This window comes from Numenius arquata, chromosome 7, assembly GCF_964106895.1.
Source record: "Numenius arquata chromosome 7, bNumArq3.hap1.1, whole genome shotgun sequence".
In the NCBI taxonomy this organism is placed as follows: domain Eukaryota; kingdom Metazoa; phylum Chordata; class Aves; order Charadriiformes; family Scolopacidae; genus Numenius; species Numenius arquata.
Genome location: NC_133582.1, coordinates 63179486 through 63206535, shown reverse-complemented (window position 1 = coordinate 63206535; position 27050 = coordinate 63179486). Strand labels below are relative to the sequence as shown.

Sequence of the window (27050 nt, the reverse complement as noted above, 5' to 3'; positions counted from 1 at the left end):
GGGTCTGGAGCACAAGCCTTATGAGGAGAGGCTGAGGGAGCTGGGGGTGTTCAGCCTGGAGAAAAGGAGGCTGAGGGGAGACCTCCTCGCTCTCTACAATTCCCTGAAAGGAGGGTGTAGCCAGGGGGGGTCGGTCTCTTCTCCCAAGGAACAGGAGATGGGACAAGAAGAAACGGCCTCAAATTGCTCCAGGGGAGGTTTAGGATGGTTATTAGGAATAATTTCTTCAGCGAAAGGGTTGTCAAGCCTTGGGAGAGGCTGCCCAGGGAAGTGGTGGAGTTACCATCCCTGGAGGTATTTAAAAGAGGTGTAGATGTGGTGCTGAGAGACATGGTTTAGTGGTGGACTTGGCAGTGCTGGGTTAACTGTTGGACTCTATCCTAAACGTCTTTTCCAACCTAAACGATTCTATGATTCTAACTTCTGTGGTGTGGGCTGCCATACTATATAACATTGTGAGAAATGAAAACTTAGTTATTGTCTGCTACTTCTATATATCTTTTTGGTGCATGTAGGTTTTCCTTTTCTCTTCAATAAACATCACAACAACAGAAAATAGGTATTTTGACATGCTTTTATTGTGAAAATAGGACCCCAAAATCATACAGTAAATAAAAAAAATAAAAAAAATTCAGAAATACTGCATTCACCGAGTTCCATGGAATAAGGGCTGTCATGTGGTAGCCAAATGGTGTATATTATTTTAAAGGAGTATTTTTAAACTGCTGTGAACCACTTAGTCCTTGCTTTACAATAAAGGCTGTGGTCAAAAATGCAGCCTAAGCATTTCCACATCACTCTGGTATTTTGAGTGAATCCTTGAGTTTGATGGAATGATCTGAACTACTCCATTTACATTTACGGTTGACACTCTGTAAGGCATAGGCATAACCCTCTCTCACTTTGTCATTTTGAAACAAAGCACAGTCTAGAGGAAAAGATCAAGAACGATTGATTCCTTGGCCGTCTGCGAGACTGTATACGATGCAAGTCAGTTTAAGAACGCTGACTTCTAGTAACTGGACAGCAGGCTTTGAAAACCAAAGAGGGTTGTTTTACCATTAAAGAGACCAATTGGTTGTAGGTTATTCTCTCTATTATAAACAGGAAAGTAGATCACCACTTGTATACCTCCTACATATAACTTTAAGAAAGTGTTTATAATTTTGGGCTGGTTTTTCTGTAATGTGGAGTAAGTTCTTATATTTGAGTTGTTGGTTTTTTGTGTTTTTTTTTTCCCCAGGAGTCGTCATTAGTTGTAGGAAGATAATAAATGCTTATTAAAGGAAAGGTCCATTGCTTGTTTTCAAATTCTGGATTAATTTAAAATACATTTCATGGAGGCAGATTTTTTTTCTTCTTCATGTAACATCTTTAAATCCTTTACCATTTATGCAAGTTAACAAAAGTATAGCTTATCGATAAGAGGTTTGTTTGTATCCTTGAACCATAGTGGTTACTACTGTTGAGGTTCGTGTTATTTCTCTCCTATACAGTGTCTCTGCCGTATCCTGTGGTAGTCATTCTATTGGCGTTTCCTCTGTATTTATTTATGTGGTGTTCTAGCTTCTGAATGTTTGTTCTTATTTTTCTTGTTTTTCTTCTTTCTATCGTTTCTCCTTTATTCTTCTGATTATTGTTTTATGTTTCATTGTTGTCTTGTACCTCTGAAGCAAAGGTTTGTTTCTTCTGTTGACATGAATGGCTCGTAGCTTTGATCTGCTCTTGCAGAACATGTCTATGGAGCCAGGGTTGTCTGCAGCGTTTTCTGATGTGACAGTGGCTGCTACACTGTGTTATACTTACCTGATGCCACTGTCTCATTAAGTTAATTGCGTGGGTGACACCTTTATAGATATGCTGTGGTGTTGGGTGGTGGGGTTTTTTTGACCACTGTCAATGATGTGGCGCTTCTGTGCAAGTTGAAATTCTAAGCAGTTCTTCGCAGATGACAACACGGAGACGCGTAGTCTTGCATAGGCTGTGAAACAAAGCACTAGCAGGAAGTAAGGTAAACTAAGGGAAAATTAAGTCAAGTGGGCAAGTTTTTATGTGAATACCAACCTGAATTAAGATTTGCATAGAATTAAAAGTTATAGAGAGGAAAACATCATTTTGGTTTGGCTTACACTCCGGTAGATGATGCCAGCTAGGGGTAACCTGTGAGATAACTTACTTGAAAAGTGGTAAAAGGATGATTGTGGCTAATTATGAAAATTCCTACACAGTTTAATTCTGTAGTAATTGTCTTACACAGTTAAAATACCGACTTTTGCAAAATGTGCTATAGGAGTGTTGGTGATCTCTCTCTTCCACTCCCACCCCCTCCTTTTCTTTTTTTTTTTTTTGCTTCTTTTAATGAAAGGTGGCTTGAGAAAAGATACAGCTTTGGAGATTGCAAAACTATTTCAGGGAAAAATAAAGTTAATATGTAATGTTAATTATGTGTATACTAATGGCATATTTCTTGACTGTTTTATATACTCTGTATTCAATTGCAGTTAAGTGTAAACGTAATTTGGAAACCGATTCTCTGCCCCAAGTACTTCACCTGATGATCACTCTTCTTGGAATTTAGCATAGAAAAGAATTAGATTTTTCTAGTTTGTAAATATAATTCTGCTTTAAAAAAAGGCCCTGCTCATTCTTACAGCAGGTACTTTAAGTGACTGTAGGAACATCACATCCTGTTTGCGTGCAGCTGGTTTTGGTCCTGACTGTAAATTGCTGCAAATGAAATAACTTAGTGCAGAAAATCGTATTTGTTATATTTATTAGTTTGAGCTGTGTTTACAGTCCACTTAAGATCTCCTGTTCGAGAACCTTTCACAGATGTTAACTGGGTAACAATACCTGCCCTCCCCTTTTATTTCAAATGGATTTCTAATAGGAATTTTGAAGGCAAAGTTAAGGTATATTTCTATCAAAGCTGTTGTGTAGAAACTCAAAATCTTACTGTATTAAAAAACAAGAGTGTATTTATTAGGATGCGCAGATGAAGCACTGATAATGATAATTTAAATATTTCCTGTTACGAACCAACCTTTGGAGAAATAGCTGAAAAATTATGAGAAAAGATCATGATACATACTTGTCTTTGTTTTTGCGCTATCATTATATTAAATATTGGTTCTATTAAAATTTATCATAGAGTTAAGAATAGGAATTTCAGGGCTGTTGTAATTTACTAATGAACTCTGTACTAGGGGTTTGATTGTTACTGTACTGCTTGTATGCAGTTGTGTATTTTTCTTTGTATTTTATTAGCTACTATGTGTGTAAGATATAAAAATAATCTATGCAAGGATGGATGCACAGCAGGACTAATTTACAGCAGTAGAACCTGTAAATGCTGTTGCAATAGAATTTTCCTTGTAAATGCTCATTTTCTTATTACCTTGCCTGTGTAAATTTACTTGCAAAATTGTTACTTCTTTGAGATTTTTATTTTTTTTTTTAAATCCAGGTGGCTCTGCTGCATTCTAGATCTCAGAACAGCTGGGAGACAAGAAAATGTATTAATCTCCAGTTAATTTTCCATTATGTTGAAAAAACTACAGTTAGACATGTAGAAATGTCCTGGCAGAGTAGAGCCTAGAAAATTTCTTGTTAGTCTATCAAAAACGTTTAATTTTATCAGTGTCTTGACGAAACTGCCAAAGTGTATAGCTACTAAACTATGAAGACCAAAGTTCTAGCTGTGCTAATAATGCAGGTTATACATTTTAACCTTTTAAAGAACTTATTGACTGATGCAGTTTCCTTCACATGTGCTAAACGGTCGAAGCTATCTCTGTACCCTTAAGGTGAGGATTTTGATATTTTAAAGCTCAGATCTTGAGACACAGCTATGTAGCAGATTCATGATAACAAAACGTGGTTCTTCAGCAATGATCCGACACATCTATTGTGTAGAAATAGTTCTACTACAATTGTAATACCAGATAATCTAGGCCTATACAGCACTGAGTTATATGTAGTTCTAAGATAAAATGTTCATTACGAAAGAGCTCCAGTTACTTGTGTTTTCTGAAAGCTTGTATACGGAGGTAGGCAGCCTGCAGTACTGAGCACTACTGCCAGCTCTGTACTTACTGCACTACAAATGACTCTTAATTTAGGGCCTTTTCCCTGACTTCTTGAAGTTACTGACACAGATACTTTATGTATTTAGTTCTCCATATTTAGAAGGATGTGTTGGAGAGAAATCTTTCATCGGAGCTATTTCAATGAGTCACCAAGTGCAGACTGCCCATTAAAAAAAAAACAACCGAAGAGGCTTTATATAGTGGCTTGTGTATTGAAATACAAGTTCTTTGTAACATCCCATTTATCAACCTGTTAATTAGTTAAAATGAAACTACTTGGAAGTACTTTATCCTTTTCAGGACATGATAATTAGTATTCGGTAAGATTAAGTAGTGCAGTTTTGCATTTATAATCGTCATTAGTAGTTACTTGGATGAGGTGATGGAATGCACCATCAGCAAGCTTGATGACACCAGGTTGTGTGTGCTGGAGGGCAGGGCTACTCTTCTGAGGGACCTCAACGGGCTGAAGTAGGCTGCCAAGATCTTCCTGGTGTTCAACAAAGAGTCTGGAAATTGAAGCAGAATAACCCTGCGGAGTAGTACAGGCTGGGAACCGATGGCTAGAAAACAGCGTTGCAGCAAATGGCATCACTTTCCTGGTGGACACCCAGTTGAACGTGAGTCAGCAGTGTGCTTTTACTTAGCGAGGATGAAGCCAGTAGCTAAGAGAAGTGAGTATTTCTGTCAGCTTGGCATTTGTGTGACAGCATCTGAAACGGTGTCTAGTTTTGTGCTCCCCAGTACAGGAGGAATGCTAACATACTGGAGCAGGTCTAAAAGCCTGCCAGAATAATTTGGGGGCAGGAGCATATAATGTAGAAAGAGAAGCTGGAAGAGCTGGGTGCCCTCAGTGTTCAGAGAAGACTAGGGGGAGGATCTGTTTTCAATTAATGGGAGGGTACAGAGAAGAACCAGGCTCTTCTTGGAGGAGCTGGGTGATAGGGCCAGAGGCAATGGAAGAAGTTCCAGCAAGTCATGTTTCAATGAGACATTGGGACAATATTTACACCATGAGGGTGATCAGATGCCAGCACAAGTTGCCCAGTGAGACTGTGGGATCACCATCCTTGGAGATAACTCTGAACTTAATTGACAATGGCCTTGAGCAGCCTTTGAAGATTGCCCTGGGTAGAGGATTGGAGCAGTTGACCTTCAGAGGTTCCTTCGGATGTAAATAGGTGCTTGCTGCGTATCAGATGATGTGGTTGCACCCCCAACCGTTTTCTCCCTCCCCTGCATACCACTGGTTCTGGCCCAGCTGAAGTGTATGGCCCAGAGGGCTGGGGAGCTTTGAAGAAGAGAACAATATGATTATCCTATGTAAATTCTACTATACAGCTCAAACACTGTTTTTTAACCTGACTTCTGCATAGTCAAAAGATTTGAAGTGATTAGTTCAGTGCTTTGAATTCTCATGTGTCTGTAATGAAATAGACTAATCCTGAAGGAGGTATCTTTTTCCCAGAATTTTGTATTTTTAAATAACATTGGGGTTTGTTTTTTTTCTGTAATGACTTTAAAATTTTATCCTGCTATGCAGAAGTAGCCTGATTTCTTGTGAATCCTTTCAGGCAGTGAAATAAATGTATAACTCTAACTGGAATACAGGCTTATTCTGTTTTTATTTGTTTGTTGAGGTTGGGTTGGTTTTTTTCAGATTCATAAATCCAGACTTTCTCATAAGCAAGTTGCCTGAGGTTTATACTTAATTACTTAATAAAGGAATAGAAAGTTAAATTCATTTGTCTGGAATGAGAGTTAGACAAGCAGCGTATTCTAGTATAAAATACTTTGTTGTAATGTTTAAGTAAAAAGAGATAGTTTGGAGGTTTTAGTCTCTGTTACCCCGGATGTTTTTACAATGTAAAATAAGGAAACCTGAATAAAACAACCACAGAATTTTATTGTAAAGGCAGTGTAAAGTGCCTATTGATTTGGGTTTTATTTCATAAAAAAACCCTTTAAGTTCAGTCTCACTGACTGCAATTCAGAAGTCCAGTCGGTTTCTTTTTCCTGCATGTATTCCTATTATAAATACAAGTGAGGAATCGGTATGGAGAACCAGAGGTTTAAAATCAGACTTTTAGAAGGTGATCAGTTAATTTTGATTGGGTTTGGTTTTTATTTTGTTTTTATTCTCAGCACTTCCGTTTTAGCTATTTGTATGGTTTTCTAAGAAGAGAATGAGTCAAGTTTCTCTTAAATTAGTCACAAGCCTTAAAAGTATGCTGAATTAACTGCAGTTTTGTAGGTTGTGATATCAGGGTAGCCATGAGGAGTTACTAATAACCATGACCTTCATTATTTTTCAAATACACAAAGGTTCTCAATTTTAGCATCTACTTATGAGTACAAGGGAAGAAATCCTAACCCCCAAAACCTGTTTCCTGGGAATAACTTCTGTATGAATTACACAATTTCTAGCAAAACCAGGCAGTATTTTCTGGGTGTCTTCAGCATATTTTGGCTCCTTCAAAGTAATGATGACATGCAGATCAAAGCAATCTGGGTTAGCGCTAAATGGAATTGTTCAAAAAAGTTTATTTTTGAAACTTAAAACCTCAGTATGAACTTTGAGCAAAAAAAATATTCCCGAACCAGTCTACCCATGGCTTACTGTGAAAATAAATTCTTTCACGTTCCTCAAGCCAGACAGTTCACCCTAATCACACCTTGCTTTAGCTGTTGAATACTTTATTTTCCCCAGGACTGGCTGGGTCTGCTTACCCTAACTCTGTTTGATGATTCCTGTTGTCCTTTCCAGGGTGCCCACCCAGCTGCTGTATCCAAACAGATGTAACCAAAGGCACCCCAGAAACTTTCTAATACAGTCATTGTATGTTGTGGCTGCAGTTCCCTACAATCGAGGGTGCTTATGATAAAGACTCATTTCTCTTTCTATTTAAATGCGTTGCATTCTTAAAAGTGGAAGTGACTGTAAAATTTGCCCACATAGAATTGAAGACCTAAGAGCAGGATTCTGTTTTCAGAATGGATTCAATGGCACATGAGGCTGTAAAATGCAAAGTTTTGGGCTTTTTTAAAATATGTTTTGCTGTTGTAAATGCTTAAGGAAATAAGATTTCTGGGTTACACAGACACTTGATCCTGAAAATGAGCAAGCTATAGTAGGTGGTTCCAGCATCCCTGATTCCTGGAACATTCCAGCCTCATGCCCTTCTGCTGCAATACGATATGTTTTCATACAAACCACCATTTGAAAAGGGAGCCTTCTATATTTTTTTCGTCTCTTTATGGAGGTATATTTTTGTTATTGTGTACTGTTAGTCCTGACTGTTCTTTAAGCTGCTAGGTGCTTGCTTCAGAGATACTTCTTTTACTGTAATACAAATACTATTCCATTTCTCTCACTTCTTGTCTATTGCTCTTTTTTCCCCCCTTCTAAATCTTTTAGAAAGTAGTTTAATGCAATTAAAACTGCTTCTTGCTACACAGGATGTTATACGAGTATGTAGGGTGACACCAGGGTAGATTTTTAAAGCTGTTTGCTGAAATAGCTTTAAAAGCTATTAATTTTAAAGCCTGAGTTACAGCTATTCCGCTTCTCAGTGCGGTCACAAAGGCATGTGCTACTACAAAACAAGGAATGTGCGGGAATACGGACAAACAGAAGGGGTGGATCAGAAACAGAAAGGGCAGGATCATCTCTGGTGTCAATTAAAACCATTTTAGAAACTACAGTTTAAGTTTCTCAAACAGCATTAGTGTCATAAAAAGATAATGGAGGCAAATTTCCAGCTTGCTAAGTGTATGCTTCATAATGACTATAAAAATGACTTTATAATTTTTGAAGCTGTGAAGGAAGTCTGGTAGAGGTCACACACTGATCTGGACAGCGATTAACAAGGAACTGGACCTGGGGGATGAGAACAACCCAAGACAGGAGCAAAAAGTGTAGGGGGAAAAGAAATGCACTTGTTTTGGGGGTTTTTTGGGGGGGAGTCTCTTGTGGTGCCTTTTACTTTACAAGCAGGAGGAACTATTCTTAAATAAGTGCCTGTACGTTGCATTGGCACTGGGGCAGGTTTTTCATAAAGTGATCACCAAGGGATTCTTGAGCATCACAACTCTGCGAGCTGCTGAAAATAATACAGCTGGTTCCCCCGGCTTATGTCTCACCCACCACCACTTGCTTTTGCTCCCACAGATGCATGCAGTGAAACTGGCAGTGGGATTCTTCTTCTAACAAGCTCTCTGTTCTTGGACCTTACCCCAGTGGGTTTCTGTCTTGCTTTCAGGTAGAAATACAAGTTCTACCAGTACCGAGCTAATGCTGGATTGAGAATTGAACTTTACCTAGTGATAGGTCAGGCTGCTTAAGAATTACCAGTCATGGTAGAGGAAGGTGAATGGGCTTGTCAAGCTGAAGGAGAGACATAGTGACTTGACGGATGACAGTAAGCCTGCTCTTTTTTTTTTTTTTTTTTAAAGCCTTACTCTTTTTTTTTAGCAGGCTGGATTGCATAGTCTCAGGTGGCCACACTGTCTTCAGCTGGCTGCTGTCACTGTATGGCAGCCAGGTTCGTTAGACATCAAAGTCAAAGTCTTCCCTTAGGTGAGAAGGCATGCCAAGCTACGGAGATAGCAGGAAAGGAGCATGTGTCCTGGTCATGGCGGGGAAAGCCCATGTGCAGATGTCCTCTGTGACTTTGTGAGCAGCATTCAGAAATAGCACTGGCTAAGAACCTCCTGCCGCGGTGTCACTGACACCTCCCCAGTCAGGAGGGTGGCCTGGATCTTTCTGTTCTGCAGGACTTCTCTGTCTAATGTAGCAGTAAATGAGGGACACAGAGGTCCTAAAAGTCACCTTACCTAACCAGAAGGACCGGATCTGCTGGTGAGCCAGCTATGTTTGCAGCACGGTCAGTCATTTGCTGCTTATGACCCTGGGAACTGTGTGGAGCAGGCGTGGAAGGAACAGAGTCAGTGATGACACAGCCCAGGCTGTGCTAACTCCACATTATGTGTTTTGATAGTAGATCGGCTCATGGGCAAGCAGTATTAGAAACAAAAGGTAGGTAAGTCTAGGAAATACTGCTTTTCAGAGCACGTGCTTGCTGGCACAGTAACTGGCTAAAAAGAGGTAAGGCAGCAGCTTTCCACCAAAAAAAAATCCCTACCCTGCAAAAACTTGGGCATTACGGAAAGGTGAATTAGTAGCCAAGGCATGAGATGATCTTGGCTACTGGATAGCAAGTCAAAGGCTTTTGCTAACGTCGGGGAGCATTACTGTGCCTGTTCCTGGAGTATTAGCAGAAATGATGTAATAGTGGACCAAATTAGCAGACACGTGGATAAATGTGATGTCTCAAAGAACAGTCAACGTAGCATTGTAAGGGAAAGTCCGGTCTCACAAACTTACTGAAATTCTTTGAAGAAGTTAGCAAGGAAAGTGCATTTGATATAATCTCCTTGGATTTTCAAAGGATATTTCACACAATCCCTTGCATAGAAGTCTTAAAGAGTCTAGACAGCTTTGGGAAAGAGATAGGGTCCATTGCGTGCAGAAGTCACTGGTTAAAAGGCAGTTTATTCCTGCCAATAAAGGAATAAAGGGTAGGAATAAAGAGACGGGTTTTGCAGTGGTTGAAGGTTTCTGATAGAGTCTCAGAGAGATGAGTGCTAGGGCCCCTGCTGTTTAATGTGAGGATAAATCATCCAGAAAAGAATTTTGAGAGACATAATGGTAGATAGTATATGAAACTCAACATAGTTAAACGTTTCACATGGTTGGGGAAAAAAAAGGCCTCCTAAATTAATATAGAATACTATTCTCTTAATAATTACCACTCAGGAACAAGATCTTCAGGTTATAATGAAAGCTCTGAAGAAAATCAGCTTAGTCCTTAGTACCAGTCCAAAAAGTAAACAGAATGTTGAAAAAAGCCATGCCACCACCATGTAAATCCATGAATTTTGCATGTTGTACACAGCTCATCTCTTAACTCAAAAAGGTGTTAGTGGCATTTTGAAATAGATCAAAAAAAAAACCAGGATCCTAAAAGTTGCACAGAATCCATTCCTTAAGAACTAGGGTTAATCAATCTGTAAAAGAGCAAAAGATTGGAATGACAGAATGGTCATCACCTGCAAAAGGTGATGCGATAGAACTCTCTAAAATCACAAGTGGAATGGAGAGAGTAAATAGGAGAAGGTTTTTTGCTATCTACCTGTCAGTTCTCATAGACAGTGAAAATGAAATTTAACAAGTGGCAGGTTAAAAACAGATGTTTCTTCACAATGAATAATTAAGCTGTGAAATTTCGGGATGCTGTGGCTGTTAAAATTCTCCATAGATTCAGGGAGGTTTTGAGCAAATTAATGGAATAAAAATGTGTTACCGGTTATTAATATAAAAACATCACATCTGGCTCAAGAATTCATCAGGTGGTAAATTGCTGAAGATAGTATTTTGGAAAAGTATCCGTTCACGCTTGCTCGGTTTTTATACTTTTCATTGGTATACTCTACTGACAATGTATTAGATGAGAAGTATCCGATCCAGTATGGCCATTATTGTAACTATGTTTGTAATCTTTGGAAACAAAATAGGAAAGAAAAATGCATATATTAGTAACAGCAAACTTCTAAAAGAACTGAAGTTACATATAATCTATTTGATTTCATATTTGTAATGTCTAAAACCAGTGGAAATTTTGCTGCAAACCAGATATAATGCTATTTCATGAAAGAACATGAAAAAATTGTATTAATCAATAAAATGTTGACACAGAAACAGCAGAAGTGGTAAATGAGACTGTTAGAATTGAAGTAGTGACCTAGTTGTCATTAATATCTGTTGAGTATATATAATGAAAATCATCTTGGGCTTGCTTTAAACTAATGTATTGGAATAGAATTGCTGTTAGGCATAGAATTCTTTCAAGGTAGGAATAAGCTCGTTTTTCTCCCATTTAGAATTTTGGATATGTATTCCTAAGTGAAGTTTGCCTTCATTTTTGAGAAGTGACACTATTTTTTTTTCCAATTTTGGGGTGATTTTCAGACCCTGTCTGAAATAACTTCCAAACCAGCAAAGGACTCTTTCCAGTCTTTGTCAGGCCTACTGTCATTTTTAATTTGTGCTATAGCCCTTCCAAATCTACAGAGCTGAAAAAAACCAAAACTGTGGGATTTGCTTTTACATTTTTTAAAGGCATGTCTAATATTTTTGTAATTCCTCTTTTTTTAGCTTAGTAATGTAGGTACAAAAAACTCACTAAAGTTTTTACTTTCTTAGGCTGCTGTAGAAGCCAGACAATTTTTCAGGTTTCCAAATTGAATATCAATTGAACCCATTATCTCAAGAACACATTGGCTCCAAGAATCTATTATAATTTTTGGAGTATTGGTCACTGTGGATGCAAGCAATTAGGGTGTTTATGAGTCGATATGAATGATGAAGAATTTTGATTTCAAAAGGTCATTCACTTAGTTGCCGGACTAAATAAATTTCTTCCCTTAGCAGATTGTTCATTGTCTAACTATGCTTTTAACAACTCTTTCTGTAATAGATACAACTGACTGCTAGCAGGAAAAATGGATTATATCAATTTCTGAGGTTGGAGTCCAGGAAAACAGTTTCTCTGTAGCACACAGAAGGAGGTAAATAAAACCGAGAAATGCAACTCCTGCAGGTCTTCAACGCCTTTTAAACTCATTCTGATGTTATATCCACAGACTTCCCCCAGAGAAGGTATCAGAGATTCTGCCAGAAATGCAGCACCATCCCGATCCTTTCTTATTACTTAAATCTTGATCTTGGAAGGCACAGGGATAAGGAGCCCTTATTGTCATCAAGGATCCTTCATTTTTCAGTACCCAAAAGCTTACTGTCTTCTGTGAAAAATCATGGATTCTGTCATGACTTGGGGCAGTAGTTTTCATCCAGGAACTATTGCTCTCCATCTTCATCTGTTGCCGTATCAGGTAGCCATTGACCTAGGTCAAACATTTCTTTGATATAACAGTTTCAGATCATCAAATTTGGCTGAGATGGTATCTTGCCCCAGATACCTTCTGAACAGTCTTCTTGTCTGCCTTCTATTAGCGCAACTGTAGGATGATGTCCAAAGAGATGTCTTGATGTTGTTTAATCCAGACTCATGGAAGTTACTGTTAAATTACTGCACTGGGAATGAAGAAAATTTTTAGAAGACTTTGTCTGAAGGAAAAATAATTTGATTTTATAGTCGGGTTAGTGGAGTGTGTTATGATGTCGCCTGTGTGCTAAGCCAATGAAACAAAACCATTCCTGGCTTTCCACAACAGTAATGCAATAATTTAAAAGGAGAAGCCACTGCAAACTAGTTAGCCTTAAACTACAAATGCCATTGGAGTTGGTGGAGCACAGATGCTCTTTTATTGTTATGACACATTTCTGCATGAACAGAGAATTTTTTGTTTTCAGGCGTAATAAGAAATGGAAACAGTGGATGCAGTAGTGAAATGTTCCATCAGACACAAGATATAAGAATCTGGTGACCTGAATGCTGTGGTTTAGAATATAAAAAATGGTTTTTATATCAAAGATTTGCTGTTTAAGAAAGACCGTAACAGACAGATGTAACAGGACTTTTAAATTAAAACAACGATTAAAAAAACCAAGTAGGTCTGTGTTCAGTTATGTTCTCTGGTCAAGTGAGCTGAAGCGTGTGCTAGGCAGCAGTGAGCAGAAAACTCCCTGGCTGATACTCCCAAACTTCTCAGAAATATTAGCTGTGAAAAGAACACGGAAAATGTGAAAAAATATTTTATTTCTATCATAGAATATCTGCTTTCTTTACTTATGGCTCAGATTTTTATATAAATACTAATTTTAAAGCACACTAACACGTTTTTCTTAAGGTTGGATGTCAGGAAGGATAGTAATATTAATCATTTGTTTATGCTTCTCTGTTTCTAAAGGAAGCTTCATTGTCCTGACTGGAGCATTGCATTGACAAGTAGCGTAGGTACATACTACTTGAGAAAGTTTTGACAAAAGAAAAATTGTTGTAAGAGACTTACACAGCCTCAGTCATTTCCTAGAAATAAAAAATGTCAGAATAAGGAATGTTTGTTCAGGACAACCACAATTCACCTATTTATGTAGACTCTTTATTAATATGTCCTTTAGTTTAAATGAACACCTACTAGTTTTGCTTTATTTAGTTGCGTGATAATGGCCCATGGAAGATGAAGGGTTTGCAGTGTCCTTTCTCCTTTCCGTTTTCACTTTCCACCCACTGACTACTGCAAACTGTTTTCCCTTGTTTCCTGCATTTTTCTTCCTCGTGGCAATCCAGCCAGGCTTGTTACTCCTGCTGCTCTTTTTCCACTACCTTGTTTGCTAGCCAGCAGGAGCAGTGAGAGCAGAGGAGAAATGGCGTAACTGCTGTTACTGTCACCTGGATGTACTCCCGAACAATGCTCCACTAGCCGTCAAGCACTGATAGCTGTTCTATGATCCCAGTGTCTGTACAGATACCTCTGGTGGAATCAAGTAAATGGCTGAAGATCTTCTCAATTAAAGTCATAAAGATTCTATTACTTGGGTAAAACAGAATACTTTTTTTAGAACAGTTCTTGAAAATCTTTGTAACGTTAAGCCTGTATACTCTGTTCCGTTTCATGCAATTTTAATGCCAAATGGCTCAGATTTTGCAAAATAAGGGACTCTGGTAAATTGCATTTCTCTTTACTCCTTGCCTTGCCTTACATAGGAAAGGTCAGTAATAGTATTCTACAAACAGCGGTAGTCATCGTATTGTGTCAGTGTCTACATCACTCACTGGGCATGTTACGTTGATAGCAGAACTGACAGAAGAACTGCCAGCAGGTTGAGGGAGGTGATCCCTCTCCCTCTCTCCACACCCCACCTGGAGTACTGTGTCCAGCTCTGTGGACCCTGGTACCAGAAAGACAGAACAGGTCCAGGGGAGGGCCATGAAAATGGTCAGAGGGCTGGAAGACTTCTCCTGTGCAGACAGGCTGAGAGAGTTGAGGTTCTGCCTGGAAAAGAGAAGGCTCCAGGGAGACCTTGTTGCAGCCTTTCCAGATTTAAAGAGGGCTTTACAAGAAAGACAGAGACTTTTTAACAAGGCCTGTAGTGACAAGACAAGAGGCAATGGTTTTAAACTGAAAGAGGGTAGCTTTGGATTGGACATAAGGAAGAAATTTTCTATGATGAGGGTGGTGAAACGCTGGAACAGGTTGCCCAGAGAAGTTGTGGATACCACTTCATTGGAAGTGTTCAAGGTCAGGTTGGACGAGGCTTTGAGCAACCTGATCTACTGAAAGGTGACCCTGCTCACGGTAGGAGGGGTGGACGGGATGATCTTTGAAGGTTCCTTCCAACTCAAACCATTCTGTGATTTTTATGATTCAAGCTCAGGTTGTTTTGGATTATTTTAATAAGTTTTATTCTCTCTCTCTCCCTGTTTTCTTTGGCTTGATATTTATCTTGAATCCAAAAATCATTATGATGCAACAAGGTTGTGTTTCATTGCAATTATACTAGAGTCAAGAATAATCTTCGTAAATACAAACTGCAAGTGACATATTATAATTAAATTTTGTTATCCACACCCTTTATGTAAATAATTAAACAGTTTGTACACAGTGGGAAAAACAGCCCAATATTTCAGCAGAGGTGTTCTGGCAAAAGTTAATTTCTTCAAGGTATGTGTTTGTGTAAGTTAATGTTAGATTAGATCCAATGTATCTTTTGCCATTTCCCTGCCAGAGTTAGAATTTTGCCAGTAGGTATATTAAATATTTTACCAGAAGTGCAGCAGTTGCAGTTCTGCTAATTTTCTGGCATACATAAGGTGCAAGTGATGATCCTTGTCACTGCAGGTACCTGAGCGGCTCCTTTCTAGCTGTGATGACTCTTGAGATTTTGGCAACTGTGACAAGCAGGATGTGTACCTCTTGGACTAGACAGAGTTAAATATAAGTTCCTAAAGTTGTCTGTCAGAAATATCATAAAATGCTTGTGAAATATTGTGTACAAAACATATTTTGCTGTGGGAATCTGTCTCATTTTATGTATTTTGCTGTGGGAATCCATCCCGTTTTAGAGAGAGAATGATCTCCCAGATTCAGTGTTTAGACCTTAAATGAATGCATTGCTTTGAAGGAATGCTGACCAGTTAAATTACAGCTTTGTTAAAAGGAAATTGATTTGTTCATTCATCTGAAAAAAAATCAAGGTCTCTTTGAAAGATCAGTAGGGTCACATTGTCCTTTAGCTTCATGGAGAACAAAACCAGCAGGTAAGAATCCTTCCAGGAAACAATAACAGTATGTGTGTGTGTGTTTCTAGTGCAGTACGTTTGTGAGCATCGCTCATCATCTTTCTTGGACAGTTGAATGTGATTTCCTCACCTCCCACTTAAATAGCATAGAAACGGATGCTGCTTTTATGTAAGTGGAGTATATTTTACAAAGTTTCATCCCATAGTTATTTACAAAATAATTACAATGCACGAAGTAGAGATGCACTCTGTCACTCATCAAAGCATAGCTTGCTTAAGTGGAAACAGGGAGCTTTGCGTATTCCTTGAAATGGCGTATAATATCCTCTTCGGTGCTTTCAGTTGTTCGGATAATAGTAGAGAAATTACAGTAAGTGTTTCTTCATTTATTCAGAATGTGCAACCTGCGGACTCTCAGCAGTCTGCGGATAAAGCACTGGTCCTCTCAACAGTGTAGCTGTGAGACAGGAGTCAGTGGTAGGATACTGTGGTTGTTGCTTTCTTCTGACAATTTGAAATACAGTGTGATATTTTGGGAGATTCTACACTGAAAAATCTAGATTTATTTGTTTGCTCACCTTTTTATTTTTACTTTATTAAAAATACATTGCTCTTTATAAAACCAGTAGTTTTTGCGTTGAAATGCACTTTCAGATGTTCAAAATTTCTAAACGCAACCGTGTGCTTTTAGAAAGTGGCTGACCTTGTGTACTAGCTGTCATTACTTTTTAAGGTCCACCATGTAGGCCTTTTGCATCTTTACAAGATCCAGCAACAGCCTGACCCTACCAACTGATACTCTTTCCCGTGGAAGAGCCTCGTCAAACAGAGGAGTTCCTGCTTCAGGAACAGGCTGTTTCTAAACGTAAAAGGGATTTTCAGATTTTTCAGTGGATGAGTGTGCTTGTGAGCAGCCCTGTGTTGCCATCCTCTTTATTTTTGCTTTCTGTGGATATGCCTTGGCAGCCAAAAAGTTTTGTTTTCAATTGTGTCAGTTAATACCACTGAAAATGAAGTTGGCGTTAAAGCTTTCAGCTGGCCAGGTTGTACCAGAGGCTCTCCAGAGCCTTGGCTTTGGGCTGCAGCGCAGTTCCAAACTTGTTTACCTAAATCTTAACGTGGGTTTTAAATTACGTTAAGCTGAGCAAGCATATTTGAAAAATACATCCTGGAGTCGGTCAAGCCAGGGTAAAGGCGCGTTGCACCCTGTTTAGAGTGATTGCTCAGTCACACCATCCGTAGGGCTTTCTGTGGCTTCATGGCCAGGCAGCGTGCGAGGGTAAGGAGAAACCAACCCAAGCAGCATTACACTGCCTGAGTGGGGTTCTCATACTGCCAGCATGGAGACACTGCTCTGGTTACGAACATTAACAGTCTCTGGTTCATACCCTTTAGCTTATCACTGATTCTGACTGTCCTGTGAGTCATCAGCTGATAGTGCTGCTTTATACAGGGGCCGGGTGGTAGTTGTTCACTTTTGCGTGATGAAAAAGTGGTGCTATCAGCATTGACCTGTGGTAGAGAAGTCACTTTTATAGGCATTTATTGAACTAGCAGTGTTTTATGCACTCTATCAAAAGTGTATTGAGATACTTTAGTCAGTGGAACAGTCTATAGTGAACTTTTTATACTAAAGCAAACAATGCGTGATGTGAAAATGCAAGAACTATCAAGTATGTCTGTCTTTAGCTTGACTTAATCTCATAAAACGTCAAACGTTGCTTTTTGTGCTTCTTCGCCTTCTGATCTACATAGAGGAGGTCTTAGGATGGTAGTGTCGCTATTACACTAGCAGATACTTTATACTTTTAACTTGTGCCACTGTATTTTCTCCCCTGATGATCTGCAGGGATGCTCTCTTCATCTAACATCTCAGTGGAGCCTGGGTTTGGCTGCACGGCGTCTGGTCTCTCCTGCCACGTGTGCATGTGCCTCCCCTACCGTGGATTTACCACCTCTCACTTAGATGATGAATCCAAGTACTGTAGACAACACTGTCAAAATTAATGTGCCCATCACTGCAGCTACATCTATGTGGAATTTTTCCTTAAAATGATAACTGCTGCTAGTCTCTGTTGCAGCTGCCCCTGTTGTGTCCTTGTAAGTGTGTAAGTGGAAAGAAAACCAACGCCATGCTTAAAATCCCTTCTTCTGCACAAACTGGAGTTGTGAAAGAAAATACTCCACCTGGATGAAAGTCCTGGTGCCTGAGTCAGTAAACCGAAGTCTCAGATCTCTTGAGTCGAGCAATAACTTCAAGGCTTCTGCTTGTGGGTATATGTACTGGCATAAAGAGACTGTAACAAGAGTTGCTAGACTCTCTGTCCCACAGACGTGCGAATGAGGAAATAACCAATTGTCTCACTACCCTACACTATGTTTTATTCAAGTCAACTCTCAACGTTATTGCCACTTTTCAACCTTAGTATTTAAAACACTGAGAATGTTATGTTGGTCACCATTCCACACGGGGTGAGATGTTGGCCTAGCAATGGTTTTTTTTGGTCTGTACTTTGATGTGTAAAATGTAACACTGAATTTGATAATGTTAAGCTCCATTCACAGAGGTTTGAAGTGGCAGAGATGCTTTAATTATTTCCTGTTGATGACTTAAGTACTTCTGGCACATACAGAATATTTCAGTGTGAAAAAAACAAAAAAACCCCAAAAAACCCAAAACCAAACAAACCTCTCCACCACCACTTTTCCATAGCTCAATTCCCAAGCTTTGCTAGTGTATTTGTTACTTAGAACTTCACAGAAATGTTCCTCCAGATGTAGGTATCCAGCAAGAGCAATTTGTGCCCATTCATTAAAATTTGGCAAATCTTAAATCTTTACTGTTACCATGCAAAAATTAGCTTTAGCCTAACTTTTTCTGCTACACCTTAATTATAGACATCTCTGGGAGCCATACGTAAAGTCGGTGTGCAGGTTTGAATGTGCCGGTGTGGGTGCTGTGCTCTTGGCAAAGCCAGCGGTTTTTTGTCAGGGTGGTAACTCCTTACCTGGGGAGGGGGGGGCGCAAGGGACGGGGAGGAGCACTCACCAGGGCTTTTTCTGCCGTGTTTGGGAGAGGGCTCGGTATCCGGAGGGTTCTTGGACATAACTTTTGATTTGCTTCATTTGTGTTAGTCCCTCCCCGCAATGAGGATTAATATCACCGACATCCCGGCGTGGCAGGCCTCCCACCTGCACCAGGTCACCGGGCTTCCTCCTGAGCCACAGAGCTGCTCAGGGCTCTCTTCTGCAATAAATCATGATCTATAATGCAGGACAGACTCTGCAGTAAATATTTTAGAAACTCAGCTTTTAAAAATGAGCTGTTTAACTGCAGTATCCAAAGCAAATAAAATAGTTTCCTTTTGAGCTAACTGTGCTTGAAACAGAAGATGCTTTTAGAATGCAATATAGTATTTTATACTTTCAGCAAAAGCCAGGTGCTTTTGAAAAACAAGTAGTTTTGATCTCTTTTCTCTTTATCCTTTTTGTGTAAGTGGTTCATTACCACTTGTCTTTCCAAGGGTGTAGAAACTATGTAACGTACACTAATTTTAGTCAAGAATGTATTTTATTTTAATAATATTAAAATTTAATTATGAGGGGCTATGTAAAGCCTTACTACTTTGATCTTGGCTTATTTGGCTATTCTACAATAATGTTCTTATAGTTTACATGCAAAAGTACTTTTGTCAAATAAGAAGTACACTTTTTTTAAACTCCAAATTGTATTCAAACTTTTTAGGGTTAAACTGTGGAATTACACGGTGTTGCATGTAAAATAATGGTTGCAAATCATGATTAGAGTCATTGCTGGTCTTTTCTCATTATGTTAATAATAGATTTTTTGGTGCAAGAAATAGTTAGCATTTTCTTTTCTTAGTAAAACCTGAGTATTTTTTTACTGGTTGCGATAGATTTCCTAAGCAGTGTGGTGTAGCCCAGCGTGTCTGTCTCCTTCCTTCTCTTCACCCCCAGATGCGCCCGGCTGCCCAGCGGTCACACGCTAGTGCCACATTCAGTGAGAAACTGCTGCAGTATTAAAGCAATTCAGATGTAAATTGAGAGTCATGAAAGACTTGTGTGCTCAATGCCTGGTTCCTAAGTGAGTGTCAGAAGTAGGATGTTTCAAAAATACTTAGCTGATGCCACTTGTACAGTATTTTATCATTCATTATGAATTTCTGGCAAGCACTGTGGCAGTACTTCAAAGGAGGAACTCCCACAATCCTGTTAAGCCATTACAACTGTCCTTCTTCAGACTCACTTCTGTGATGATGTCCGGGGAAAAATCAATAGGAGTTGGGCAGCTGGTACAACTGCTCTCAAAATCTCATTGTTAACTTGCTGTACCCCTGTCTTTCTGTACCCACCTTTTTTTTCCTTTTGTACTGGGTCTTCAGGCTCCTGTGAGAGTGGCTGTCTCTTTGTTAAATATTTACACTGCTATGATATCAAAGTGTTGCTTTTAGCAGTGTTGCTAATTAGCCCACAGAAGTTTTACTGTTCATTGCCAAAGCAGAGAAGTGTGATGCCCCTGACTGAGTTTATAATCTTTCCTTAGACTTTAAGGTGGGTTGTGTAAACGGTATTTTGGGTTTTTTTGTTTAAGCTGGAACTTTTATTTGGCAATAGCAGGGTGGTAAATACAGTTGCTGATTTTGAATGAGATCATTGATACTTGGAATTCTGAAATAATATGGCATATAATTAGCAAACATTGCATTTAGTTTTTCCTTTATTCTTGGTGTAAAAGGTTATGATATTTATGGTTATGATAAATGTTATGAGGTTATGGTAGAGTCTACGGTATAGCTCTTCTGTTGTCACAGAACCTGAAAATTCAGTGAATACGTCTGCCTACCAAACAAGTATCTTCTCTTTGTCCTGGAAGATTCTTTTCAAGTCTCATTTTCTTAAGATAAAATACTTGAAAATTTTCATTTTCATGTTGTCACTTTTGTTCCACGGTGATGTTTTTGTAATATGGCACATTAAAAAAATAGCCTAAGGATTTTAGATGCTGTGTTTATACAAAACAGCAAAGAAAGACCAGTGGCATTGGCCCCGGGCACTGCCCACGCTAGCCTGGGGGCTGCTGGAACTGCTGTAGCAGCCCCTGTGTTCAGCCCAGGCCAGCTCTCTAGGTCCCTGAGGCTGTGGACTGGCTGGACCCTTCACACCCCTTCCTTACCACCCAATTCTCCCCTTTTAGGAGGAAACACATGTATTACATGCCCTTTATCTTCAAAAACATAAAATGAGAGGTGAAAAGAGCAACCCAAGTTTCCTTTCTCTGAATCACTGCCCAGTTCCAGCATTGGCCTTGTTAGCTTGCTGTCCTCTGAGAACACGGAACGGGTTGGAAGCTCTTAATGGAAAAAAACAACACAAAAAGAAGGCAGACTGGGCCCATTTCAGCCATTTTCAGATCCAGAAGTTTGTTGCATCATCTCATATTTTGTCCTTTTTCTCCTTCAGTTGTAGTAGAGGCTTCTTTGGTGGCGGATGTGGTTGGTCTGTTTGCTGAAAGATGAACTGAAGACTGCAAATGGGCAGACCTTGAATATTTTACAGCAGGGCCCTCATGAACCACGGCAGCTTGAGAGGGGCAGCAGCTGTCACATCTGGGTTTCTTCTGGGCTTCCAAACACGCCGGGAGCCAACTGTTCCAGCCAGGGTACAGGGGCAGCTTCTCCCTGTCTTTCTGTGCTTCTGCTGGAATGTTTAGTGGCTAATTCAGAAAACTACAGATTTCCAAGGCATAAAAGGCTAATGTCTGTCACAGTGTTAAAGATGAAAGACCTCGTGTATACTGTATGAAGGTGAAAGGCATTAGTACAGTTTATGGTATCATGCATTTTAAGTAGGGAATTGTTTTCTGAGTTAGTTTTGACCCTGTCACTTCTCTCCTTGCATTCTTCCAGAGGTTGGTTTCTTGCTATCACATTAAATATAATGTTTGCCTTCACCTGAAGGGCTTTCATAGACTATCCCCATTCTATCAGCTTTCATTTTATTTTGATAATGTGATGATTATAGTTAGATTAGCCATTTGCTAAATGTTTGATACCTCTATGCTGATTCTTGGTTTTGCAGGGCGTTTCTCTTGTGTCTATTCAAAGCCACATCACTGCTCTGTTTCACAATCCTTCTACAAATTTTCCCTTTCCTTTCACTGAGAATCTTTTCATTTGGAGAGTGATCATGTTATGCAGACAAATATTTTACTCTTTTTATTTCATTCACCTTTCTGTATCATGTCTGTAACTTCTATAACCCTTTATTGTGCACATACTCCGTAAGCTTTCTCTGTGGAAGCAGATGTCACCGTTTGGTTCAGTGACTTACGGAGTACATGCTGCGTATTCCTAAAATACCCAGATGTTATGATAATGTACATAATAGTTCAAGCAATGTGCCAACATCTTTTATATTATTAGTTGTTGAAGACTGTGCTACTGTCTAATATATCGATACTCCACAAAAATAAATAAAATTTGTTTGGTGTGCAATAGAATTAATGGAATTTACAATTTTTGCTTTTTCTGCACCGCAATAACTTGAGCTTTTTACTTCTGTAGAGCCACCCTACACAGACCCCCACCGTTCTTCCATGCATTTCCAGATCCCTGCCTAAATCCATTCAGATCTCCTCTTAAAGGGCAGTACCACCCTGTCCCAGCTTCCTCCGGGACTGCCTGAGGGCACCATCCTGTCTCCTCACACTCCCAGCACCCTCTCTCTTCCCTACCCAGGTTTGTTTAATGTTCCAGTCTGGGGCAAGAGGCAGCATGTTCTGCAGCTGACATCAGGTATCCATGTGCTAATTTCCAGAAATAAGTGCATGGCAATTGCTGCTGTTACCTCCTAATGTCAAATGATGGAAGAAGGTTTTGTGCTAGCGCAGTAGTGGCATCTTCATTGTTGATTTTCGTGAGGATTCTAGGAACATGATATCTTCCGGGCACTTGTTTTTGTCTAATTTAGTTTATAGGCTCAAGAGCTATTGGTGGCGGATAGGGATTGACAGATAATATAATACCATGAACTAATCTCATTAACAAACTTTAGTGAAAATCATTCTTTCCAGTTATTTTTGAGATCCCAGCTGTTGAAGGTAATATGAACTATTGGTTGTAATATGAAGTACTGGTTGATTGAAAAGAGTGTAGAGTTTTTCTTGGTTTTGTACAGTCTTTCATTAAAGCCTGAAACTATCCAATATTTAGAGTAATGCAGCTGTTTCTGCATCTGAAAACCCATTAACCTCTACAGCGCTGAGAGCTATGGCATGGTAAAGTGAACAATGCAGTGACTTTCTTGAAGAATGTAAGTATTATATCGGCATAGTATCTGCATGTTTATATTTTAAAATGTAGAGATGATGGAAAGATACAAAATGCTGCAGAATCCTTAATGTGATTGACAAATCTGGTCTTTGGTTCGTGTATATAGCTAAAGATGTGAAGGCTGTGCACTAGCTTTTAGATGAGTGCCTACTTCATTATTACTATGAAAAACTTTGGGGTGCTTAATGCAGTTGCTCGTTAGGTACCTCTGGTCACAGGGGGACACAGGCAGCATGTTCAGCGTGGTGTCAGCTGGCTGAGCAGTGTCACACAGCAGCATCACAAGGTAGGACACAACTACCCCAAAATCAGAGTTGCCTCTTTGAAGTTTTGTGGGAAAATGGAGTGAAAGGGAGGCCACCATGGCCACAGCTCTCCTTCTCGAACATCCCTGACAGCACTGGTGGGATTCAGATCAAAGTGGTCTTTTCCTTCCTCTTCACAAACGGACCTCTCGGAGGAGCTGTGGGGAGGAGACTGTGAGACTCCCGCTGGTGGGACTGCCTGCAGAATGGGACCTGAGCAAAGCTGTAGTACAGTTGGGCTGCACCGTGACACACCAATACCTGAAAGCAGCTCACAAGAGGACTACTCTGGGGAAATAAAAGTATCTCGTTGCAGCTCTTCCCCGTGTTTCCCCAAATCCTTTTCACATGAATTGCATCCACATCCTGATTCTCTTGGATTTTCTGCAGCTCTAGACCCCTTGGATTCCTCTATTTCTTCTGTCTGGAAAGCCATCCGGGCACCAGTAACTGTGCTGGAAAGCCAATGTAGAAATAGAAGTTTTGAGATAGTCCCAACAAGCTGAATGTAAGGTACTGGGCATGAAGCAGCTCGTGCCTGATTATATGTGCCCAACATAATACATCTGTTTCCTAACCTGCTGTGCCTGGCATATTTGGATCCCAGCGTGTGCTTTGTGGGTGACAAGTCTGGCATGGAGCAGTCTGGATGGGATGACTCATACACAAAAGAGACCTTCTAGAAGGCTCACTGTGCTACCAGCTGCATCCGGGTGCCAGTCCCCTCTCTGTCCCTCTGACATAAACCAACGTGTGCTCTTCCCAACTGCACAGCCTGATAAACTTCTCTTGACCATCCCATGAGCAGAGATGCTCTGTCTACCCTGCCTTTATGCCATCTGCTGGTCCCCTCCATCAGGTAAAGGTGAGGGGCTGGGGAGCAGAGCAGCTGGAAAGTATCTGTAAGGTGTTTGTGCTGGTGTAATGTCTGGCATAGTATGGACCCGTTCGCTAAGTGTCATTTTAAAAATGGGGTTAGGTGTTTAAATAGTCTGCTCGGCAGAACTGTTGAGGTGGGGCCATGGTAGTTCCTGTGTTCACGTGCCTTCGTGTGCTGGCACAGAAGGGTGCTGTTTACACCCACCTACACAAGCACAGGTGCTTCAAGCACATTTTTACATGCTCTTCTTTGAGTGAAAGTTAAACTGATGTCTGCTTTCTTGCATGCTTTTGAAGAATTTTACATCATTGTTTAAGAATTTTGCTTTGGTTCTTTTTGTTTTGATATCACTTCTAATTTCTAGTTCACTTCCCATTCATGGAAATTCAGTGTTCATCCCTGCCTTCTAATACAGGTGGATATAGGCCAATTTTTTCTTTTCCATATGTTCAAAGAGTATAGGTAGTGAAGATATTTGCACAGGGAGGTGGCACAATTTATCAGGGAAATAACCTGTGAAGAATTGGGAATTTATGTGTATTTGCCTAGAATGACTTCAGCAATTAATGAGCTGAGTTTACAGGCCCTATGTGCTTCTTCATACACCTGCTTACGGTGCTGTGGCTCTGGGTGAATTCATCTAGGAAGGAGTGTTTTACGGAATAACTGAAATATTGTCTGACCTTTTAGGCTGTGAAGCATGTGACGGAACCATACAACAAGTGGATGAAGGGCAAAGGAAAAAGTGCCATTGATAGCTAGGATAGCAACATGGGAAACACAACCACCAAATTCCGCAAAGCTCTTATAAATGGAGATGAAAACCTGGCCTGCCAAATCTATGAGAGCAACCCTCAGCTGAAAGAAACTCTTGACCCAAATACTTCTTACGGAGAAACATACCAGCACAACACCCCGCTCCATTACGCTGCTCGGCATGGGATGAACCGTATTCTGGGGTGAGTACGATTTGAAGTTTTGTTTGGGTGTCAGTAAGTGACCAAAAGAAACGCAAGAGCATCAGTCAGGTTATATACACCATACGTCTGTGTGTGTGTGTTGCAGGTACAGAATTCGTAACATGTTCAAGTAGTAATAGAAAACATGCAAATTAGTCTATAACCACAGACTGGTATAACGGGTTTTGATTTTATTTTTAGTATCTTTGTTCCTTCCTTGTAACATTAATCTTGGACAGCTTTAGTTTGATTCCTGAAGACTCCCATACCACGTTTCTTTGAAAATAGTGACTGTTCCACTATTCTTGATGTGTTTTCCTGTCTTAAAATCAGCTGTTTGTAAAGCTGTAGCTAATAGATACCATACTGATTGTATCCACTTCCAGATGGCACAATATAATTTATTCTTGTGTTATCCAGGCAGCTTTTATTTTTCATTTTGGGTAATAACAGTGAACATCAATATCTTGATAATGAGTAAGTTTATTGTTGCCACAGTCAATGTGTAGGGTAATCCCTAGTGTTAGCTACTTCTGTTCTTCTGTGGTTTTGTCAGTGCTCTAAGATCAATTAAAGATTAACATCTTATCCATATCCAGACGTGGCAGGTACAAGCTGTTCTGGTCCAGTATTTCATACAGCTAGTACTGAGTGACATTGCTAAACCTCTTCTTCAGTGGGTAGTAAGTTACAGAGAATTTTGTAAATATCCTCTTCCTTGTATTAGGAAACAGAATGGAAATATATTCTGAATTGTGTTATTGTTAATATTATTTTCATCTCTGTGTGTATCTACTGATGGATCTGGGGTATTAATAAGGTTTGTTTTGTCCCTCACATGCTGTAACTTTACTAGCTATCTGGCTTCCCACCATAAATTTTTCCCCAGTGTTTTAGATTAACCTAACAGGTTTTTATGCTTTATAACTTCTAATTTATCTTATTTTTGCTAAATATTTTTCTCTTCTCCTCCATGTATTCAATATTTCTATTTTTACTGGTTTTCATTTCATCACTGAATCTTTTTGTTTGTTTGTTTCTTAACATGCCCAAACTTTACCCCATTCCTGATTCTTGAATTATTGGAAAAATTTAACAAAACTTAATTTAAAATAGCATCCAGTTTTTATTTACATTTTCTGTGTGATTTTTTTTCTCTGAAATTCTCAGGTTATTTCTCTTAAGAAAATAATAGCCTTATTGAAAAAACAAGGACACATTAAATTGTGTGCAGGTATGGAAAGAAATGGAGCTATAATTACTGACTTGAGCAGTCCATTAATTAATTCATATTGCACCGTTATGATAAGATCTCAAATAATTGCTTTGTGTTTAAAAAAAAAAAAAAAAGGTAATTTAGGACTGACGTTTTACTATTACCTGCATGGGATCTTTAGGACATAAGTCTCACAGGACAACTCAGTTTTACTTTGCACACATTGCAAACAAATGATCAAAATAATAATTCTTTCTCCTAGTTTGAGTCCTAGATTTGCAACCATTCTTTGCCAGGAAACGTTGTGAAGGTGCTATTATTTGCTAGAGTCCGCCTCTGAAAACCTGGACTGTTAGAATTGTTGCTGTTGCTAGGAATAATTTGCTGAGGTTTTTTAGTATTTACTTTTCTGCTGTCTTTCTAAGGGCTTTGTTCAGAACGCTGCACACAAATGTAGCCTTTTTTATCTAAGCAAAGTAGTAAGAGTGAATAAATATCAGGCTTACAGTGTGCCTGATTGCTAAGTTGGTAATAGAAAGGACACAAGTGATTTCCAGTTAAGCCTTTTCCTTTTGATACAGAAAGTCTTGGATGTGGCAGAGATTAAATAAATTCAATATTAAAAAAAGACAGCTTCGATTTACTGAAGTACAGTAGCCAAAAATAAATTACTTTTAATCTGCTTGTATTTTGAGAGAAATTTACAATTATGAGATGTCCGTAATACTATAATATTTTGTATTTATCTCTTCATTAAACATTTAAAATATTTGAGACTCTGTAGCTACACTAACTTGTAGTTCAAAATCTAGAAGTTACTTATATGGGTACCATATCATTCAATTTTTCTTTATAGGCTGATACTTGTATTATTGTAGGTGGATATGAACTGACGTGTGTTACGATTTACTGGGTGAAATTTTCTCAAAATAGAGAAGTGTGATGCCGTTGTCAGTACACCTTTTGCATCACAGAATACATTGAGA

General features: G+C 39.3%; 1 protein-coding gene across 3 annotated transcripts in view; it reads left to right on the top strand.

Annotated features, from left to right (window-relative positions):
- ANKIB1 (ankyrin repeat and IBR domain containing 1) overlaps nt 1-27050 on the top strand; it is an 89721-nt gene that overhangs the window by 6030 nt on the left and 56641 nt on the right. For all 3 annotated transcript variants that reach the window (XM_074150260.1, XM_074150259.1, XM_074150261.1), the window contains exon 2: nt 24580-24848. In XM_074150260.1, the coding sequence (XP_074006361.1) occupies nt 24661-24848 (188 nt within the window). In that variant the 5' untranslated portion in view covers nt 24580-24660. The remainder of the gene's footprint in view (nt 1-24579; nt 24849-27050) is intronic.